The 15,762-nt window shown below is 32.3% G+C and overlaps 1 protein-coding gene across 1 annotated transcript; it reads right to left on the bottom strand.

Moving 5' to 3' along the window:
- Positions 1–617: 617 nt before the first annotated feature.
- On the bottom strand, positions 618–15,485 carry LOC113766747 (BURP domain-containing protein 16-like). Its single transcript, XM_027310903.1, has 2 exons — positions 14,562–15,485; positions 618–674 (listed from the first exon to the last, which is right to left on the bottom strand). Exons 1-2 carry the CDS (start codon positions 15,483–15,485, stop codon positions 618–620), a joined length of 981 nt encoding a protein of 326 aa, XP_027166704.1.
- Between the last annotated feature and the right edge of the window lie 277 nt (positions 15,486–15,762).

Below are 15,762 nucleotides of genomic sequence, written 5' to 3'. Positions count from 1 at the left end.
ACATGTTTCAACACCATCAGTTGCTTTTGAAGAATATTAAAAATATGTTCTGCTCAATCAATTTGGACAAGGTCACAAGAATGGATCGAAGGCCTCTGGCATTTACACAATCCAACTGATTATCTCAAGTTGATCTGGGCCATTCAAATTTAATTTTGCTTTAAAAAGTTTTGAAGGCCCATATTTGGTCCACATAAATTCGGCTCAATTTAGGCCATTACTCGAAAACTGTAATTAGGAGTGTGAAGGAGAGTAATCAAGTCAAATATATTAATATTCAAGATTGTTTGATTGTTTTAATGAATTTAAAATTTTATTCAAATTTGACTTGTTTAGATATCAAATCGAATTTAAACGAATTTTTTTTTATTAAATTCAAAAGTTATCGAGCATAAAATACTATTTAAGTTTAGTTTAACTAGTTGGTAAACCAAAGTCAAACGAACTCTTATCAAGACGAATTCGATTCAAGTATTAAATAGTTTTTATTTGTTTATTATTTTTAAGTAGGAGGTCTTGAGTATAATTCCTTCTCTCTTACCACTCAATCCAACCCTCCCCGAATATCGAGTGATTTGATTCATATTTCAATCCTAATTGTAATTGCGCGCCCTTATCTATTCAGAAGAAGCAACCATCCCATAGTTCTTGCCACTGCTTGTCTGTTGGTCATTCTGCATCAGAAGACCATCAATATAGAATCAACCCTTACTTCTCCATTTCCAATCCACAACTTTGCCAACAAATCAAACTAAATTGTCTAGTTCTATCCTCTCCTTTTCTTTTCTTCCTACAATCTCCTTCCACTCAAATCAAAGAAGCAATACCCATGAAATATTCTTTTGGGATAAGAGCAAGTTTTTATCATATATGAAGTGTCCTCAATATATAATATCACCTAATTTTAGATTTTGGTTTTGAAACAAAGTCAATCCTTTTAGATTTATCATTGGCATTTTTGCCTCTAAATTTTAGATTTTTTTAAAGGTAAAAAGTCAAAATCTAAAATCTACCCAAGAGCAATTTTGTTGATTTTGATTAATCTGCTTTTTGTAAAGTTTACAGCTAATAAAACTGCATCAGAGTGATTAGAGATCCATAATTGGGTTGCATATTTATTACTATTCAAACATTATTGCATAAGAAAATAAAATGATATTAATTGCTTTTAAGAAATAAAATCTCAATTTTACTTATCTTTAAAGTAAATTTGATGTAGGAAATTTTTGGAAGTCAGAAACTTGGCTTATATTTCTCGTTTTTTTTTTTTATTTTGTGCCTGCGGGTCTACAGAAGGGCTAGTTTGTTGGAGAAGAAAGATGTTGGAAGATGAAGGAGACAGCCTATGTTGGAAAGGGAGAAATAAGAAGCGGCGTTGTTTAGGGAACTGCTTTGAAACTTAAACTAGATTGAATGGCTCAAATCACTGAATCAAAAAATCCTTCAGCTGCTCAGCTTGAGTTTTACTAAATATTTTGAATTGCAAAGACCTAGTCAAAAATCGAGTTTGAACATGAAAAACAAGGAAAAAATAGAAAAGTTTTTCATTTTTTGGTGAACCATTTTCTTTTTTCTATTTTGTTAAAATTTTCCATAAAATATGTTTACCATAGTTCGATGGGTTAGTTGCAAAACTTACCTCTTAATTATAACAAATTTTGCACTTTACTCCTTAAAATTATCTTATTTTGACTTTACTCCACTATTAGTCAACTTAAACATTATATACCCATAACGTGAAAAAAAATTCATCCTGAGGGTTAATTACAGTAAATCCCCTCAAGATATTGCATGTTTTATACTTTACTCTATAAAATCATCTTTTCTCAATTTGTAGGTTTGTCCCCAAGACCATTAGTTAACTCCAATGTTCTGTAACAGCCAAGAAAAAACAATATCTAAGAGACATTTATACCCTTGACATGATAGTGAACTGAATAATATTTTTATGGATATGAGTCTAGTTAAATTTCATCTCGTAATTACACTTTTTTAAGATAGAGGGAAATTTCTTGGTCATTTTATGCCTTAAGGAGGAACAATAAACAAAATATTATTTAAAAATTAAAATATGAAAACTGAAAATATTACTAAATTTGTAAAAACCGCTTAAAAACTGTCAATCTCTCTTTTCAAATGTGCATATAGGTTTGCTTTTCATTTAATGGCTACATTTTTGCTTTGCATAAAAAATATACACTTTTTGTTGTTAGTAACACTACAAAAGGGCAAAAACATGATGGATTTGGCTTCCAAAGCTTTATTGTCACTAGCGCTCAGTGCGCACCCGACGTGTGTACAATCAAAAAATATATAATATTAATAGTCATATATTTTAAATAAAATTTTTATTACTAAAGCAAATTTTAATCTTTTAAATATTTTTCATAAAATAATTTTATATTGGTAGTTATGTTGAATGCATATACTTAAAAGTAAAAATAGTTATGGGTGGTTATAGATAGTTAAAGTAAAAGTAATTTTTATAAGGGCAAAAAAGAAAGTTCATAAAGTGACGATAAATGTTAACCCTAATGTTAACCCCAAATCTCTTTGTCAAGCTTTACATATAACTAGTGCCAAAGGCACACCCACATGTATGCAATTTAAGAATAAATTAATTTTTATGAAATTTTCTTTAATGAATTGATAGTTATTTTGGTAGTTATGTCAATTGGTAGTTATCTTGGTAATTAAACCTTTTTTCATAATAAAAAGTTTGGATGTTTAAATTTTAAACTTATTGGTAGTTGCAACAAAAATTATGTTGGTTATATATAATTGGATAGTTAGGATAAAATTTAATTTTGTGAGGATAAAAATGGAAGTTTAAAAAGCGACAAAAGGTGTTTACCCCACCCTTTCATTTCCTAGAGTAAATAAGGGTAAATTTGAAAACACACAAAACTAACACCAAGTTAACTACCTACACATGTTTTATTATTTTAAAGATATAGATTTTGTAATGCTTAAAGGCACTTTTCTCAAACTTCAACGGTTTACTACAGAGGCATTATTTTACAAGTGCTCAATACACACCCAATGTGTGTGCAATAAAAAAATACATAATTTTTATGGTCATATATATTAAATAAAGTTTTTATTACTGAAGCAAACTTTAATCTTCTAAATGATTTTCATAAAATAATTTTATATTGGTAGTTATAATGTTTAGGGGTAGTTATGTTGAAAACATATATTTAAATAGTTGAAAGTAAAAATAATCATGAGTAGGTATAGGTAGTTAAAGTTAAAGTAGTTTTTATAAGGGTGCAAAAGGAAGTTCATAAAGTGATCATAAATGTTAATCCCGAAGTTAACCACAAACCCTTTCCTTAGACTTTATATGTAGTATAGATATTGGTTAATTTAACTAATGAGGGAACAAAGTGAGAAAAAGATAATAAATTTGGAATTCTATGGGAGAATTCTTATAAGGGTAAAAAACAAAAAAGCCCCCTGTGGTAAACCTAATACACAGAAAAGCCCCCCATGGTTTCAAAATATACAACACGACCCCTCATGCTTTGAACTAAATTGTAAAGGTGACGGAATCCGTTAAAGTTAACGGAAATGGACAAAATGACCAAAATACCCTGATATAATTAAGCAAAAGACAGCTCAAAAAAATCATTTGTTTTATTCTCTAAATAGAGAGAATTGAGGGTTAAGGGGTAGAATAGGTATATTTGATAAAAATTAAGTATAAATTTTTTTTTTAGGTTCCAATAAGTCATTTCCGTTAAATTTAACGGATTCCGTCACCTTTACAATTTAGTTCAAAGCATGAGGTATCGTATTGTATATTTTGAAACCATAGGGGGCTTTTCTGTGTATTAGACTTACCACATGGGGCTTTTTTGTTTTTTACCCTTCTTATAAATAACCCAAGTTTGATACTAAAAAAACTAATGCCTTGTTTAGAAAGAGATTTTTTATCAAAAAATCTACACGTTTTCCGTAAACACATTTTTTAATCACCTTTTTACCTCACATATATGAAATCGCTACAGTTTATTTTTTACAAAAATTTCAAAAAATTGCAATCCAAACATAACCTAAACTTTTATAGTGCGCCCATGGATAATTTGGAAACTGTGATGATCTAATAAAAGTTTTCTAGGGTTTGAAGCAATAAGCCCCCAAAACTTTTGGGATGCTTTGCACTTGCACTACAGTCTCTAACGTTGATTTTGTGCCATTTAGTACTTTTGTTTTTTTAAATGAGATGTCTTAAATTCAAAACTTCATACTTACAATTCCTTCCACCTCACCACTTAACCATACCCTCCACCCCAAACTCCAATTTTAGTCCTTGTGTTAGTCAACCTCAACATTTGCCGTTAAATGGTACTCATTTCTAAAATTACCCTGATTTCTATGACAAAAATACCTGTTGTCCTAAATATAATAAAAGATCTCCACAAAACCCTGCAATCCTTTTGTTTAATATAAAAAAGTTAAAAAAAAAAAACCGCAAGCATTTTGACAGTGCCAATACAACAAAACCACAATCTTCCTTTAATTAACTTAAATGGAGCGAAGTATTTCTTCCAATCTTCTACTCCAAAATCTTTTTTTTTTTTTTTGGATTAACCGTAAGAGAGCGAAGTACTTTTGTCCTTTTTTCTCCTTTTTATCAATCTCACAGCTGACAAAACAAAAATTTTCAAATCTATCTAAACTAGCAGTTCCGTCTTTCACTTATCTTTTTGCTTCAACAGGTTTTGTACCTAAACATTATGTTTTTTTTTTCCCGCAAAATTATGTGCTAAATACATTCATTTCCAGAATAGACAATTAGAAACAGCAATGCTATTATTCATGTTCAACTCGTTTGAATTTGGAAAAGGTTTAATCACAGAATAAACAAATAAAACTCGAAAACAAGATTGATTTGGAGCCAACACACAAATTTGGGTGCAAGCAGATTGAATATGTTATTGAACCCCACAAAAAAATTATATTGTTGCCCCACTTTGCCCCCTTATTCTCCTTACCAGTATTGCAACTAGAGGTGTCAAAATGGGTGATTTGGAAGGGTTTGGGTTGGCTAAAATGGATAATAGGTATAAGTGAGTCAACCCATTTATACCTATTTAATTAAATGGGTATAAATAGGCAAGCCAAAAATGAATTGAATAACCCAATTACTCATTTATAACCCATTTATTTTAATTTTTATAAACTCATTTAAATTCATTTTGCAAACTAAGTTATCAATTTATACCACCCTTTACGCCCATCATTAGTTTTAAATATTTACTTATAATGCTCAATAAGCCTAATTACCAAATTTTTTTCCATCCGTACTCTATGTCGTAAAATTACAAGCTATTTAATAATTGAACAATTAGAATATAAAAATTTGAACTAAGTACTATAAAAGTTAACATAAAAATTTAATCCAAAAATTTTAAACTCCTAACATTTTTTTCATGTGTAAATTTAAAATTTCATTTTGAAAAAGTAGGAAAAGAGGCTAAAACTTGTCATAAATTGGTAACGCTGAAGAGTAAGTTAACAAACTAAGAGAAAATAAAATGATAAGATAAAACCAACCAATAATAATAATAATGAAACAAAAATAGTTAACATCATAACAAAATGAAGAATCTGAAAAAAAAAATGGATGGGAGAAGAGAGAAGGCTTGGGGAAAGATAATTCTAAATGGGTTAATTGGATTTGATGGTTTATCAATAATACCCATTTATTTAAATGGGTATTATTGGATAATCCATTTATACCCATATGCAAAAATTTAAGATACCCATATCCATATGTTCATGGGCGGGTATGGGTAAATTTAGTTAAATGGATTTATTTGCCACCTATAATTGCAACCAATGCAAGTAAAAATTGCGATACTTCTTTACTACAAAATAAGGACGTGAATTTATCAGATAGAAAGTGGAGAGAAAAAAAAAGGGCAAAATACACTTAACTCTCTTGTGATTTAGTGATTTTTTACATAACCTCCCTATAGTTTCAAATACTATATATAACCCCCTCATAATTTGTATTAAAGTTTCAAAGTGACAGAAGTGATTATTTGTAATGAAACCCGTCAAAATATTGAAATTGCCCTTGTTTAAAACCTAAAATGACTGAACTGATCAAAAAATATAAATATAATATGCATGACACTCTAACATCGTATAGTTTTATATTTTACTATATAACTCCCTTATAGTTTAGTGTTTTACTATATAATCCCCTTATAATTTTTAAAATATATACATAATCTCTTATGGAAATAATTTTTAACTTTACATAAGAGTATTTTTAACATTCTAGTTGACTCCATTATGGAATACAAATTCAGTCATTTGAAGACTTTAATTCAAATCATGAGAGGGGTATGTGTATCTTTTGAAACTATAGGAGAATTATGTGAAAAAATATTAAACCATAGGGGGTAAAGTGTATTTTTCCAAAAAAAAAAGGAAAAACAAGGAGTGAGACCATTTTCTCATTTTATATTTGCACTTTAGTAAAATAGTTAATCATTTTTCTTCTTTTAAATTGTAAAACTCAACCTCTTTTAATTTACAATTTCATTTGAATGTTATTTTAATTTTGATCTTAGTTCTTCAAAATTGGCATATTAATTTCCTACCATTTTTGTAAGGAAAAAAAAAGCATAAAACATGGCACTTGAAGTTGGTTGTCGGCACTTATAGCTTGTATCATTTGTTTGCTGGGTACAAGTTATTGGACTAAGACAACTCATGGATAATTAAGTTGATTTCACCAGTGGGGTTTTTGGTGGCTTATCTCCTTCTTATCATGTTTGTTCCGACAATGCAGCCGGCCAAAGAAATAGGATGAGAAAGAGAAATGGGCGCATGGAGACGAAGGCCCGGCGGCTCCTTTTGATATATCATCGGTCCCAATTGTTTGGGAAATCTAAAAGCGAAGGAGATAACAAATGCATGCAATTATGCGAATCGGAAAAGATCTGAATTTTTTTGGATCAATTCAAGAACTCTCTATATTAGAAAGGGCAATAATGCAATGTCACATCCACAGGACCAGCTGGTCGTTTGTCAATTATTTTACAGTGCGAAATTATGAAATTCGCACAGGGAAATACTTTCCTGCTCATGAGCCGATGAGACAGTGGAGTGGTGGCGGCCGCCGCCCTTCGAAAATTTAAAAAGTTTGTGTTTGGATTGTAATTTTTTAAAGAAAAATTATTACGTTTTTCGTGGATATATTTTTCAATCACTTTTTTATTTCACATATATTAAATCGTCACAGTATTTCTTTTACAAAAAATCTAAAAAAATGCAATTCAAACAAAGCTTAAAATTTTATTTATATCAGATTTTTTTTTGTAAAACATTATAATTTTATTAAATTTTGCATTAATGGCATAAGTTACATCATCTGAAAAGTGGATACTATAGATATGAAAAACAGATAAAAATTACACTGTAAAATTCTAAAATATAGTTTAAAAATGAGATAAAATAATTGTAATCTCACGAATATCTATGCATGCTTGTGATCGTCAAATCTATTGATTAATTTTTTGAATTCTGAATATTATGGTGAGATTTACCAAATAAACTCAAGAAATTCCAAATTTGATAAATAAAATCTAAAAAAAAGAGTTAGATCGAATAAAAGAAAATAAAAATAAACTACCTAAAGCATTCACTAGAAATCTCTAGGAAAGAAGAAAACTCTCACTAGGCAACACTAAGAGAGGAAAAAATTCTCACTAGAAAATTGTAAGAAATTTTATTTGTACAAATGAAAAAAAAAAACTATAGATAAAGCTCCTCCTATGGAGAAAGATTAAAAAAATGTGATTTCTCACCCGAAAGAATTGAATGAAGTTTTGGTTAGAGAATTTTCCTAAAGAGAAACTAATTCTCTCTTTCTTCTCTCAAGAATTGGTGGGAGGCTTTTTTTATGTCTTATACAGTTCTTTCTTATTTATATCAGAATTAAGAGAATGGAAAATGACAATTTGGAGAAAAAAATTGGATCACAGCCTTGATAATTGTAAGGTCCAATTAATATTCTAGATCTTGGCCATTTTAGCTCGAGCTAATCTAGGTCATCCATCTCTTTTCTAAAGAAAATTTCTTTTTTTTGTTGTCAAAGTTAATGGCCCAGATTTGGACCACATCAGCTAAACTTGATTTGAACCATTAATTGTGCGTATGCCAAGCAATTGTGTACTCTAGTTTTAAAAGAAGCCAATTGCCATGGAAGGTTTTAAAAGACCATCTTAATCCCTGAATTGTAAAACAGTCATCCCATAAATTCTCTTCCTCCTTCCACATCAAAAGACCACCACCGCAGCTTACTCCACCCTTCGTTCACAAACCCAGTCAACAATTTTTGCCTACATATCAATCTTGATTATCTTGCTATATCCCCTTATTCTTCCCTTCACGCTATCTTCGTCCCATATCGCAGAAGCAAAACCATGATGAAATATTGTTTTGGGGCAGGAATATGTTCAAAAGGGTGACTTTAGGGCTATCAATGGGTCCAGACCCAAATCTGACCCAATATGCTCGTTTGTTCGAACCTGACCAAATCCAAATTATATGCATTCTAAATGGATCGGGTATGGAATTACATGTTCCAATTCGTTTGGATCCGGTCCAATTAATTGGACATATATAAGTAATAAATTATAATATTCATTATAAATTGTCACTAACCCACATGTTTTCTCCTTGAAAATAAAAAAAGAGGTACTCTAAGAACCAAATAATCTTTGTAATTTTCCTCATTTTGTAGTTCCTATTTTATTAACAAAATTTGTGTAATAATAGAATACAAATATTATCAAAAATTTTGTTATCCTAAATTGATTTTATGGATTGGATATATCCGAAATAGATTTGAATCCAACAGAAACTGGATCCAGGAATACATATTAAGACTCATTAGGTAAATGGACTGGGATCCAAAATAATTATTACTTGTCGGATTTGTGGTAGGAGTTATCAATTTTACCCGGAATCAACCCGATGAGTTCTCATTTTGTTTCTTATTGGACAAAGCTCACACTAATGGAAAGGGATGCCAGCCCCAAATTTATTACTTACAGAGAAAGGAAGGGCCAGGTATTAATCTAAACTCTAATACAAGAAAAAGAAGCTAATGAAATGGAAACTAATATTTGGCAAACTAATACTATCAACAGAAATAATAGCTTTCACTGTGAAGGCAATTCCGACGTAGAAGTGTAAATCTGCTGCCCAGAGAGAGTTAAAGAAACAAGGAAGTAAACTGAAACATTTGCTCCACGATAAATGTGATGAACAGAACCCAATAACACCTTGAAGCAAATGACGAGTTTGAACTAGAGCACTACACATTGGCCAATTAGCTACAGCATTGGTTGATAAAAGTGCACGGCTGGTGGCCACCACCTAACTTGGTGGGTGGGAGGCAAAGGGCAAGGGTTCAAACCCTTGCCTCCCACCAAAATGACACATTTAAAGTGGTTTGCTTTAAAAAATTCAGGCGGGTGTGTTGTGCACCCGTTTGGTTCGGTGGTGGTTCAGTTTCATCCGGATTATTTTTGGGCCTCCTTAGGTCCGCCCCCTCCCCCTTAGTGTAGAATAAATTAGGTTATAAAACTATTGTCGTCTTCGAAAAAAAAAAAAAGCTTAGCATTCACCTGTATCAGTACATCATCAAAGCCACTTTCACAACACAATTGTAAACCAATTACAGTGCATTATTTTCTACCAGCAAAAAATTTGCCTCATCAAATTCTTCATAAAATACAAAGACAATCCTATCAATATCATGATGCAAAATGAGAAATTTTGGGTTCGAGTCCTCCTATCTAAACTATTTTAAAAAAAGCAAAAAAAAAAAAAAAAAAAAACCATGATGGTCTTGTAGAAGACTCTCTCGAGATGAAGCTAACCTTTTAGTACTGGTAATAGTATTGAGTTTATAATGCTTTTCCATGGTGGAAACCATGAGACAGCCATTACCGATGTCTTCATGGAAGTCTCTAGCCTAAAAAACTTTGCAGTATAAGTATTCAAATCACTTGTTACGTAAAATCCTATTACCAAGGAACCCGCTGCTAACACGTCAGTAAGACAATAATCAACCTTAAAAATAATCTTAGAAACGTGCGAAGAGATTCTTTGAAAATGTGTTTCGTTCTTTCCACACCATGAAAACCACAAAGCTAATATAGGTACAATACATCTATTGTGATGAGATACATGTATGAGGCCAGAAGGGAATTCTGAAAACTGGGAAGTAATGCCCGGCAAACTTGAACTGGAATCGAGCCTTCTGTTAAAGTATGCGGCAAAGATTCAATCGAATAGCTACTAGCCAAATTATCTGAACAAGAAGAGCATTATTTGGAAACCAAAATAATTCCACGGACCTGAATATCCTCATCTCAACGGCTAGAGGGAATTCCATGTGATCTTCAAAACAATGGAAGAATTCTTCTTCTTTCTCACCTCCCCCCTCCCAAGCCGAAGCTAGAGTAAAACAACCAAAAGTAAACAGCTGCCACACCAACATATCTTCTTGATCTGATCAAACCCTAATAACTTCAAAATTGCAGCCACTATACGAAGAGGAAGCCGGTCATTCAGCCGAGCAACATTCCAATGGAAATTCATAAGAAAAACTCAGCTACTAGACAATATGGTGGATAATCCATATCACAAACAACAGCAGAGGGTTCATCCAAGACCCATCTATCAAACCAAAAATCTATCATTCTCTACTCTACGCGCCAATCGATATTCACTTCAGCAACTTCTTTAATGTAAAACAAAAATGTTTTCAAACAACTTAACCCACGCAAGATTGAACTTGCGTTGGATGAAGAGCATGAAGATATTTCCGCTACGTCAACTTTGCTTAAACTGATTTTTTTTTTCCTAAAATTCTATCGTAGCTTAATACTGAAAGCATGGATCTAAACCCTAGACCTCCTCTACTAGAAAACGTAAGTTTTCCCAAGACCAGTGAATATGCCTCGAATTATCTTTAAAATCTGACAGAAAGCTATTATACGTACATTCAATAGTTCTAACCACCACTTTCGGAGGAGATAGCACTTGCAACAAGTACATAAGAATTTAAGAAGGGACATGTTTCAGTATAATTATTTTCCCACCAGCAGATAAGAATTTAGAATGCCAACCAGAATTCTCCCTCTGATTTTCGATACAATGCTGTCAAACATTACTCTCTTTGATCTACTCTAATATAAAGAAACTACCAAATAGGAAAAGGGGAGACATTGGCGTTGAAATCCCAAATAGAAGATACCATGCACATCTAGCAGTCAAGATCTTATCGGAACAAATAAATAAGCTATTTGCAACCTTGATCCGCTGATCAGATTAGTAGTGAGAAAGAAAGTACTTTATCGCCTTCAAACACCTCTTCAAGCAATGTGTAAAAATGATTGTATCATCAGCAAAAGCAAGATGCAAAACTTGACCTCCTGATAATGCAAAAAACATCCTCCTCCCATTTTCAAATAAATAAATCAATCCATGACCAAGATATTCAGCAGCTATCACAAATAAGTTGGTGATAATGGATCTCCTTGACGACGAACACCACGAAAGGACTTTAAGAATCCCACAGCTCCACTATTTAAACTAATTGAAAACCAATTGTTGGAGACAATGCGAAACACAAGATCATTCTAATATTCGCTAAACCAGAAATCTCAATATTTGCATAATGAAAGGCCAATTCACCTAATCAAATGCTTTCTCTTAACACATTCAGTTCCTGGAGTTTCTTATCAATCTCAGCCACAAGCTCTTGAGCTAACAACATGAAATCATTAATTCGTCTTCCCAGAATAAATCCCGTCTGCAATGGGGACAGAAGGATAATTTATGGGAGAATTGTTGGGTTTGTGAGTCCAACCCATTTGTTGGGCCAAGTCACAATTAGAGCCCAAAGCCCGTGTTCATTTGGTTTCCGAGTCAGTTTCTGACTTGAGATTATAGCAAGTGACTAGTCAATTAACTAAAACTTGAAGTCGCACAAAAGGGAATAAATATCAACATGTGAGATTAATTGCAATGTTATTAAACTCGAACCGAATAGCGATTTGGCTAAACTATTGAAGCAAGAGTCAACTAGTCAGATCGGTTGGACTGTTTTTAAAAACCCGCTCATGTCAACATGACGTCATAGTTATTTTATATATTTTTTTATAAATTACAGAAATATTGAAATTAAGTTTTTAGTTATATTCAACCAATCATAAAAAAATGTTTCAAAAATATTAGACTTGCAATCAAATATACACCTAATAATTATATATATAAATGTAAATTCATGGCTAAAATATGTCCATTCTCCAAAACTACTTGAAAAACTAAATTAAAACAAATTAATGCAAGTTGGAATCACTGATGCTAAAATGATAAGATCATATGGATAAAAACATTTTGATTTAGAGATCATTCAGGAAAGCAAATGATTTTGGTATTTACACTAAGTGGATGGCGTTTTCTTATTCCTATTAATAAATAAGACTCAAATTATGTTTGGGAAAAAGAAGAAAGAAAAGTTTGAAAATTGGGTCAACCAGTTGAACCGGATCACTGGTTTAGTTAATTTTTGATGGTTTTAACCAAAGCGATTTTGTACTACAAACTAGCTCGGAAAGATGGTCGATTCATAGTCGGACCGGTCAAATCGACCGGTCTAGTCCGAATCTAACAACACATTTAATTATTCCAGCCGTCAATCTTGTAAGTTTCGAGAAGAGAGAAAGAGTAAATTGGGGAGAAAGAAGCTAGAGAAAGAGAGAAGCACTGCAACTTCAAGGCCTTGATCGGATGGTAATTTGAAACCTAACTGAAATCAATTTTTAGGCATGCGATCCTCTCGCCAAGCTCTATCCATCTATCTACTCCGATTTTGGATTTCTTCTTCACTTGGTAACATCCTTTCAACCCATTTCTATGGCAACTGCAGTTTTTGAGAGATGAATTTGTAACACTTTCAATTGGTTGACATTGATGATGTTGTTGTCATCTAGATACTCCACCTGTGTATGCCCATTATTATGATAGTGGAGATTTTGATTGGACTATGTCCTATGGTTTTTCTCAATTTGGGTTTTCCATATTAAAAATCTTGGTGTTCTATGCCTTTTACTTTGCATTTTATTGTTACTGTTGATCGTTGCTTGGTGATTTGGTTTATTTCTCTTTTAATTGGTACTTGGAGAAAGAGTAATTTGTCTTGAGTTAATTCTAATATTGTGTGCCTGAATTGGTACCCCTTTCCCAACAAGAATTACATTTAATCTATTGCCTAACATCTTAGAGATGGAATTTGCCTAGTTTTTTTTAAGACAGAAATGCAGTTTTAGCCATTGTATTTATAAAAAGGGTAAAAAACAAAAAAATCCCTTGTGGTAAACCTAATATATAAAAAAGCTCATTGTGATTTCAAAATATACAAAACGACACCTCATGCTTTGAACTAAATTGTAAAGGTGACGATATCCGTTAAAATTAACAAAAATGGCTTATTAGAACCTAAAAAAAATTTTTATATCTAATTTTTAACAAATATACTTGTTCTATCTCTTAACCCCCAATTTTCTCTCTCTAGAGAATGAAACGAATGATTTTGTTGAACTGTCTTTTGCTTAGTTATATTAGGGCATTTTGTCATTTCATCCATCCCCGTTAAATTTAACGGATTCCATCGCCTTTATAATTTAGTTCAAAGCATGAGTTGTCGTTTTGTACAATTTGATACCATGGAGGACTTTTCTATATATTAGATTTACCACAAGGGGTTTTTGCTGTTTTTTACTCTTATAAAAACTGGCGAAGGTAACTACCACCAATGTGAAGTAATATGATACCTTAAAAAAACATTGTTGTTTGGATGACAAAGTTTTATCCACCACTTGTAACAACCTGTCCTTAACGTCTGGAGCAGGAACATTTCTTTGACTAAATAGATTTATATAATACTCCACCGCCATCTGCGTTACTTCTTCATAGTCCGTAATATTGGTCACATTTTAATCCTTCATCATGGTTGGGAGGTTAAGCAGGGAAGAAAGCAATGTCAATTAAGTTATATTATAGCTTCCAAATCACATGTTTGAGATTTTGTTATTGTCCTTTTCCAAGATCAGATTCATATTGGAGTTGATATTAATTTATTTTTCATGCTCACTGATGCGTAGAACCAAAGATAAAATTAATTTAAAAAAGCAAAAGAAACAAACCCAAACTTAATCCATAGTATAATAGGGTCACAGAGATGATGTCATATATCACATATCTTGGTTTACAAATCCACTCAAACCCAAACTTAATTACAAGACATCAGAATTTTACTCCCACTATCTTGGTTGAAAAAGCACTCACAAACCAAATAGATACATATGAACACTTGATCAAGTAGAGAATAACAGCTACTACAAATCCATGTATAGCAGCGCTTGATAGTCTGATTAGTTATCTTCTTGAGAAATGAAAATGAGATCATTTTGAGATATCCAATGGCATGCTTCACTTTGGCCAGGAGAGGTTTTCAATACCTTAAAGGCCACGTGATTAGGGGACCAGTCTGAAGTATCCATATGACATATCACCGTGACTGTATTAATTGGAATTTTAGTCTTAGGTTCAAGAACATCCACTGCATACACTTCAGTTTTGGACAGCAAATGGCAGAAATATGTTGAAAAAGGAAGAAATAATTCATGACATGACACAGTTTTCCCAAATTTAAGCTTTTTAATCTGTCCAACTATCAAATCTTTTCCAGAACCCTTTGTGTTTTTTGAAGTCAATGCGACCAAATGGTTGTTACCTGTTGCAGTCTTTGCAAATTCAACCATATCTTCAAGGGATTTTACACAGCTCTGAATCTCATCCTTAAGAGCAGGAGTGTTGCAATAAACAATGGTAGATTGAATTGCATCTTTTGTTTGTGGGTTTTTCAAGGATTGAGGAAAAAGTTTTTGTAGGTCATTTTCTGCAATAGAGATCTTTGATGCAATTTGAGAAGGAAGAAATGAATGTTGAGGTAATTGGTTTTCCAAGTCTGGGAGATGTACCATGCTTCCTTGTTTGAGAAGCGAGATTCTGAGGAAAGAAGAGGGATCAACATGCTGCACATGAGATGGGCTAATTCTGCCATAGCCATAAAAAATATTGTGCATCAAATTATTAACGAATGATTTGGGCGAACAAGCTAGGTTTGCAAGAGAACAATGATTTGCATTGAATGGAAGATTTTTCTTGGACACTAATGAAGTGAAATGTTCAGCTTGCTCCTTATTCAATGGAGATAGTTTGGACAGAAGATTTCCAGGCATGGTACCTTGGACATTTTCTGACCAATATTTGAGCTGATTCAACGCAGTAAATGAAGAAGATGGAGTGTGTGCACCAAAAAGGGGTGTAGGAAACGTGAGGGCAATGACAAAGAGAACGATAGCAAACCCTGAAGAGGCCATTGGTTTCAACGAGACTACTATAGTATTGGTACTAATTTGCTTCAGTGGATGAAGTGATGATGAGGACTTAGCTAGTGGAGCTGCTTATTTATACTAGTAGTCAAGCCTCATGTTTGCAAATGCTGTAGTTTCCAAATGTATGTGATGTTCACGAATCCAGAAAAATGAAAGTAAATAATTGAAGAAAAAAAGAAAAAGATTCATCCGGATTGACATTTTGCAACTTTTACACTTTGGCATCAGAATGGATTAAACATAATAAATACCCTAGCATTTG

The sequence above is a fragment of the Coffea eugenioides genome, chromosome 3, assembly GCF_003713205.1.
Source record: "Coffea eugenioides isolate CCC68of chromosome 3, Ceug_1.0, whole genome shotgun sequence".
Taxonomy (NCBI): domain Eukaryota; kingdom Viridiplantae; phylum Streptophyta; class Magnoliopsida; order Gentianales; family Rubiaceae; genus Coffea; species Coffea eugenioides.
Note: the sequence above shows the minus strand (reverse complement) of the source record. Positions and strands in the feature narration are given on the sequence as shown.

Excerpts from the sequence above, each read along its gene's own strand:
- LOC113766747 (XM_027310903.1), bottom strand. The coding sequence starts at position 15,485 with ATGGCCTCTTCAGGGTTTGCTATCGTTCTCTTTGTCATTGCCCTCACG. Across the intron at positions 675-14,561 it reads CTAATCACGTGGCCTTTAAG|AATGACCAACAGACAAGCAG; the intron begins GTATTGAAAACC and ends CTTCTGATGCAG.